Source organism: Elaeis guineensis, chromosome 12 (genome assembly GCF_000442705.2).
Source record: "Elaeis guineensis isolate ETL-2024a chromosome 12, EG11, whole genome shotgun sequence".
Classification (NCBI taxonomy): domain Eukaryota; kingdom Viridiplantae; phylum Streptophyta; class Magnoliopsida; order Arecales; family Arecaceae; genus Elaeis; species Elaeis guineensis.
In genome coordinates, this window is record NC_026004.2 from 21,021,414 (window position 1) to 21,027,856 (window position 6,443).

Below are 6,443 nucleotides of genomic sequence, written 5' to 3' on the forward strand. Positions count from 1 at the left end.
ATTAAATCCTCAAAATTAGATTTGGATTGCAATATATTCCAGCCATTAATCTCAGTAAAAATTGAGGAATATATGATTGTAATATGAGCAAAATTTAGATATAAAAATTTATCAATATCTTTAATAGTTATAGTAGAAGAAAAGTATTTTGATGTAAATGAAAATCTAAAAATATATTAGTTATTTCGCACTTAAGGATGATAAAGTTTGACCACGTTGCAACTAATTCATAATTTTAGAAATCTAATTAAAAAATTAAAATATTATTTATACACACGCGCGCACACATTTGCCTAAGTCGGTACCGAACCATCCGAACCTTCTCGAGCGCCCGCGAAAGAAGCGAACCGCACCTAGGCCCCGCGAGAAGGCTCTGGAATTGCCAGAACCCTCACCTCGACTCCAGTTTTCCCCCGATTTCCAGAACGCTCCCTCCTCACTATATAAACGAAAACCGTCCCGCTGGTTTTCGGTAGTTTTGCGAAGCCAGGTCTTGAATCCCAGCGCGCGAGAAGAAAGCTAACCAACTGCTCTGTACCGTTCCCCTTTCGCTCTTGATCTCAAAAGCTTGTCTTTGATCTCAAAAGCTCCACGTCTCGTTAGCCATGGCGGATGTACAGATGGGAGAGAGCGAGACCTTCGCCTTCCAGGCGGAGATCAACCAGCTTCTCAGTCTTATCATCAACACCTTCTACTCCAACAAGGAGATCTTCCTCCGTGAAATCATCAGCAACGCCTCTGATGTATGTTTTCATCACCTGATTCTAGCCATCTATAAGCTCTATTTTTGTTTTTAGTCGATGATTCTGATGGCTATACGTTGTGGTTGATCGATTGGTTTTGTAGGCGTTAGATAAGATTCGATATGAGAGCTTGACGGACAAAAGTAAATTGGATGCGCAGTCGGAGCTGTTCATCCGGTTAGTGCCGGACAAGGTGAACAAGACGCTCACCATCATCGATAGCGGGGTTGGCATGACCAAAGCTGGTGAGTTTTGTTCTCGATTTTTACCGATTTCTATATCATCTTTTCATTATTTTTTCGATTTCTTTAGATCTTCTGATGTATCGTTTGATCAACAGCAAGCAGTATGCACTTGCTGATTTGGTTAGTTCCCAAATTTATCTTTTAAATTAGGATTTAAAATCCTTTCGGTAAAATACACATGTGCCCACTTTTGGAGTTGATTTGCACTGTTCCGATGGTTCTTCTTGCTTTCCCTTTCATATTCTTCGTAGTTTTTTCTGAACGTTTTTTTACCGTGGTGTTTTGGCTCTCTCTTTTATTGTCTTTTCTCATTTAAGGTGTTCAAATTGACTGCAAAAAAAAAAAAAGAAAAAGGAAAAAAAAAGGTCTTTGGATTAGCGATTTTTGAGATTAGGGATTCTAAAAATTCGTACTATCAAAACTCAAAAGTGTCTAATTAGCTTTCTTGGCATGGGGTGTTCTTTTGTTTTGGTAACTATCTAAGCTAAATCGTGTCTTGCTCTTGGCATAGTTGGATCTAACTCTCATATCTCTGGTGTTAGATTTGGTGAACAATCTGGGAACCATTGCAAGGTCGGGCACCAAGGAGTTCATGGAGGCGTTGCAAGCTGGAGCTGATGTTAGCATGATCGGACAGTTCGGTGTCGGATTCTATTCATGCTACCTGGTTGCTGAGAAGGTCGTTGTTACCACCAAGCACAATGATGATGATCCGTACATTTGGGAGTCTCAGGCTGGTGGTTCCTTCACCGTCACCAGGGATGTGCACGGTGAGCCACTTGGCAGGGGAACCAAGATCACACTCTACCTTAAGGAAGATCAGGTACTATAATTGTTTGATGGTTTTTTTTTATTTCTTATTTTTGTTTAATTTACAAATGCTAACCAGTGGTTGAATGATGTGCAGCTGGAGTACTTGGAGGAGAGGAGGTTGAAGGATTTGGTGAAGAAGCACTCAGAGTTCATTAGCTATCCAATCTACCTTTGGACTGAGAAGACTACTGAGAAGGAGGTTAGTGATGATGAGGATGAGGACACCAAGAAGGAAGAAGAAGGCGATGTTGAAGAGGTCGATGAGGATAAGGAGAAGAAATCTAAGAAGAAGAAGGTGAAGGAGGTCACGCATGAGTGGACCCTCATCAACAAGCAGAAGCCTATCTGGCTTCGGAAGCCTGAGGAGGTCACCAAGGAGGAATATGCCTCATTCTACAAGAGCCTGACGAATGACTGGGAGGACCACCTTGCTGTCAAGCACTTCTCTGTTGAGGGGCAGCTCGAATTCAAGGCAATCCTATTCGTTCCGAGGAGGGCACCTTTCGACCTGTTTGACACCAGGAAGAAGATGAACAACATCAGGCTGTATGTCCGGAGAGTGTTCATTATGGACAACTGCGAGGAGCTCATACCAGAGTATCTTGGATTTATTAAGGGTGTCGTGGATTCTGATGACCTTCCTCTCAACATATCTCGTGAGATGCTTCAGCAGAACAAGATTCTGAAGGTCATCAGGAAGAACCTGGTGAAGAAGTGCATTGAGCTGTTCTTTGAGATTGCTGAGAACAAGGAGGACTACACCAAGTTCTATGAGGCTTTTTCTAAGAACATTAAATTGGGCATCCATGAAGACAGCCAGAACAGGGCAAAGCTGGCTGAGCTCCTCCGTTACTACTCGACTAAGAGTGGTGATGAGATGACCAGCTTGAAAGACTATGTCACAAGGATGAAGGAGGGTCAGAAGGAGATCTATTACATTACTGGAGAGAGCAAGAAGGCTGTCGAGAACTCTCCATTCCTGGAGAAGTTGAAGAGGAAGGGCTATGAAGTCCTTTTCATGGTGGATGCAATTGATGAATATGTTGTGACACAATTGAAGGAGTACGATGGCAAGAAGCTTGTATCAGCCACCAAGGAAGGTCTCAAGCTCGAAGATAGCGAAGAAGAGAAGAAGAAAAAGGAAGAGAAAAAGGCTGCCTTTGAACCACTGTGCAAGGTTATGAAGGATATACTGGGCGACAGGGTCGAGAAAGTGGTGGTGTCTGAGAGGATTGTTGATTCTCCTTGCTGTCTGGTGACTGGCGAGTATGGATGGACGGCGAACATGGAGAGAATTATGAAGGCCCAGGCACTGAGGGACAGTAGCATGAGTGCATACATGTCGAGCAAGAAGACGATGGAGATCAATCCAGATAATGGCATCATGGACGAGCTCAGGAAGAGAGCAGAGGCTGATAAGAACGACAAATCTGTGAAAGACCTTGTTATGTTGCTGTATGAGACTGCATTGCTGACTTCGGGGTTCAGTCTGGATGACCCCAACACCTTCGCCGGGAGGATCCACAGGATGCTGAAACTTGGTTTGAACATTGACGAGGAGGAGACTGGTGAGGATGCTGAAATGCCTGCCCTCGAAGAGGATGTCAATGAGGAGAGCAAGATGGAAGAAGTGGATTAAGTTCCATGGTAGACTAGGGAATGGAATCGAATTGGTGGGTGAGGAATTCTGCTGAGTGTACATATTTGGGTTGTTTGAGTAGCGTGAGTCCCCTTTCGTTGTTCCTCCCTTGGTCCCTCTCATTTGTGTAGGTCATACGGGGTGGTCTCTGTTGTTGAGGTTTTTACCTTTAAGCCTATCTCGTGAAGAGTTTCTGGGTGTCCATGTTATTTGGGTCCTCTACTGAAATACTTTTTTTTTTTTTTTTTCTGTTTCCATTTCAACCTATTGTGAATGTGCTTGCTTTGACATGTTTTAGGTCTCGTTCGCACAAAACTAGGAGGTAATAAATTCAGTTGTCAAACGATTCCTGCAGATGGTCTTTGTCAATGCATAACCGATCTGGGCAGATGATTTTTGTTGATATTTAGGTGAGTGGCGGTGGCGTATTTCGTGTTTTATTTAGCCAAATGATGGCCTAGAAAGGCTGCAGACCCCCTAGTGGCATAGGTACCACGTGGAAGCCCAAACGGGGCAGAAGATTCCTTTTTCAGAATAATGTAAAAAAAAAATTTATTTATCAAAATATATCAAAATCAAATTTATTTATCAAACTAATGCAAAAAAAAAAAATATCATTTTGAATGGTATTTTTTTTTCTTTCACGTCATCCCACATTTTCACGGTGGCATCGTCCAAAAAAAAAAAAAAAAAAAAGAAGAAACGTCTTTAAAAACGCCATTTTGAATGGCGTTTTTAAAAACGTCATTCAAAATGGCGTTTTCTAATTTTCCCACCAAAAAAAAGAAAAAATCATGAAAAAATAAGAAAATTGATTTTTTAAAATTTAAAATTAATTAATAAATTAAAATTATAATTTTGATTGAAATTAAAAATATAAAGATTTGAATTTGTAATTCATTAAAAAAATTAATTTAAAATTTTTATTAAAAATATTTTTTAAAAGATGTCCAAAAAAATCTTAAAAAATAAAAAGAAAATTATCATAGAAAATTAAAAAAAAGAGAAAGAAATATGAAAGAAATAAAAATATGAAATTTAATTGAAAAACATCATTCGAAATACTTGTTCTAAAAATATTTTAAAAAATTTATAAATTTTAAAATTTTTAAATAATCAAAAAAAAATTATAATGTAAAAATTTTAAAAAATAAAATTTTAAAGATTAATTGAAATTAAAATATTATTTCAAATTAATTTCTCAAATTAAAAATAATTAATTTAAAAAAGATTCAAAAAAATTTGAAAAATAGGCTAAAAATTTTTTATAAAAATATAAAGAATTAAAAAAAAATAGAAATTATAATTGTAATTGAATAACAAATTTTATAATTTTTAATTTTAAGAAATAAGAATTATAATTGTAAATGAAATTAAAAATTATATTTTAAATAACTAAATTAATTTAAATATAAATTTTTAAAAAATATTATAAATAAAAGAAAAAAAATACGTAATAGAATATCAAAAAGATAAAAAAGAAAAAAACTAAAATTAAAATTTAAAATTATAAAAATTATAAATTAGATTAGAAAAAATATATCATAAAAGAATAAAATTAAATTAAATTAATTATAATTTTTTTTAGGGTAATTTATAAATGTGACTTAAAAATTTAAAGTTGAATTAAATTTTGATAAAAAAAGAAATACATTAAAAAGTTTAAAAGAACGAGGAAAAGTTAAAAAGTGAAAATTTTTAAAAAGTCACAACAAATAAGGATTATAAATTAAAAATAAAAAAAAATTAAAGTTTAATTGAAATAAAAATATTTTTTAAATATAATTTATAAAATTAAAATTTATTTAATTAAAAAAATTTTAAAATAAAATTTAAAAATATCTTAAAAAAATTTCATAGAAAGATAAAGAATTGAAAAAAAATAGAAATTATAATTGTAATTGAAGAACAAAGTTTATAATTTTTAATTTTAAGAAAGAAGAATTAAAATTGTAATTAAAAATTAAAATAATATTTTAAATAACTAAATTAATTTAAATATTAATATTTAAAAAATATTTTAAATAAAGAAAAAAAATGGGAGGAAAATTTAAAGTTTAATTTGAATTAAATTTTGATCAAAAAATAAATACAGTGTAAAGTTAAAAAATGAGAAAAAATATGGAAAAAAATTTTGTAAATTAAACTTTAGAAAAAATAATATTTTTTTAATTAAAGGTAAAGAATACGTAATAGAATGCTAAAAAAAAAGAAATGGAAGAAAACTGAAATTATAATTTCAAATGATAACTATTTTAAAATAAATAAAAAAAAGTATCATAAAAAAAAATAAAATAATAATAAAATAGGAATTGTAATTATTAATTTTAAAGAAATTTAATTTTAATTTAAATTAAAAATTATCATTTAAATTATTATTTTCTTTATTTAATTTAATTTATTTTTTAAAAGATTATAAATACATAATTAAAGAATTTAAAAAAAAAAAAGGGAAAAACGCCATAGAGAATGGCGTTTTTCCCTCCCCAAACCCTTCTTCTTCCTTCTCCCCTCCTTCTCCCTTCTCCCTCTTCTCCTTCTCCCTTCTCTCTTCTCCTTCTCTCTTCTCCTTCTCGATCTTCTCCGGCGTCTCTCCGGCGGCACGGCGGCACGGCGGCAAGGTCTCGGCGGCGGTGAGCTCTTCCCCCTCTCTCTCCCTCTTCCTCTTTCTCTCTCCCTCTTCCCCTCTCTCTCTTTTTCTCATGCCGGCGGCGGGCCGCGCGTCCCGGCGGCGGGCCGCGCGTCCCGGCGGTGGCCCCCGGCCCCCTCCTCTCTCTCTTCCTCTCTCTCTCTCTCTCTTCCTCTCTCTCTCCCTTCTCCGTGGCCGCCGGCCACAGACCGCCGGCGGCGGGCCGCGCGCCCCGACGGCGGGTCCCGCATCCCGACGGTGGTCCCCGGCCCCCTCCTCTCTCTTCCTCTCTCTCTCTTCCTCTCTCTCTCTCCCTTCTTCTTGGCCGCCGGCCACAGACTGCCGGCGGCGGGCCGCGCGTCCCGGCGGCGGGT

General features: G+C 36.0%; 1 protein-coding gene across 1 annotated transcript; it reads left to right on the top strand.

Moving 5' to 3' along the window:
• Window positions 1–456: 456 nt before the first annotated feature.
• On the top strand, window positions 457–3,642 carry LOC105054742 (heat shock protein 83). Its single transcript, XM_010936326.4, has 4 exons — window positions 457–743; window positions 847–988; window positions 1,531–1,811; window positions 1,896–3,642. The coding sequence occupies exons 1-4, from the start codon at window positions 606–608 to the stop codon at window positions 3,438–3,440; spliced, it is 2,106 nt and encodes a 701-aa protein (XP_010934628.1). The 5' UTR covers window positions 457–605; the 3' UTR covers window positions 3,441–3,642.
• The last annotated feature ends 2,801 nt before the right edge of the window (window positions 3,643–6,443 follow it).

Excerpts from the sequence above, each read along its gene's own strand:
- LOC105054742 (XM_010936326.4), top strand. The coding sequence starts at position 606 with ATGGCGGATGTACAGATGGGAGAGAGCGAGACCTTCGCCTTCCAGGCG. Across the intron at positions 989-1,530 it reads GGTTGGCATGACCAAAGCTG|ATTTGGTGAACAATCTGGGA; the intron begins GTGAGTTTTGTT and ends CTCTGGTGTTAG. Across the intron at positions 1,812-1,895 it reads TCTACCTTAAGGAAGATCAG|CTGGAGTACTTGGAGGAGAG; the intron begins GTACTATAATTG and ends AATGATGTGCAG.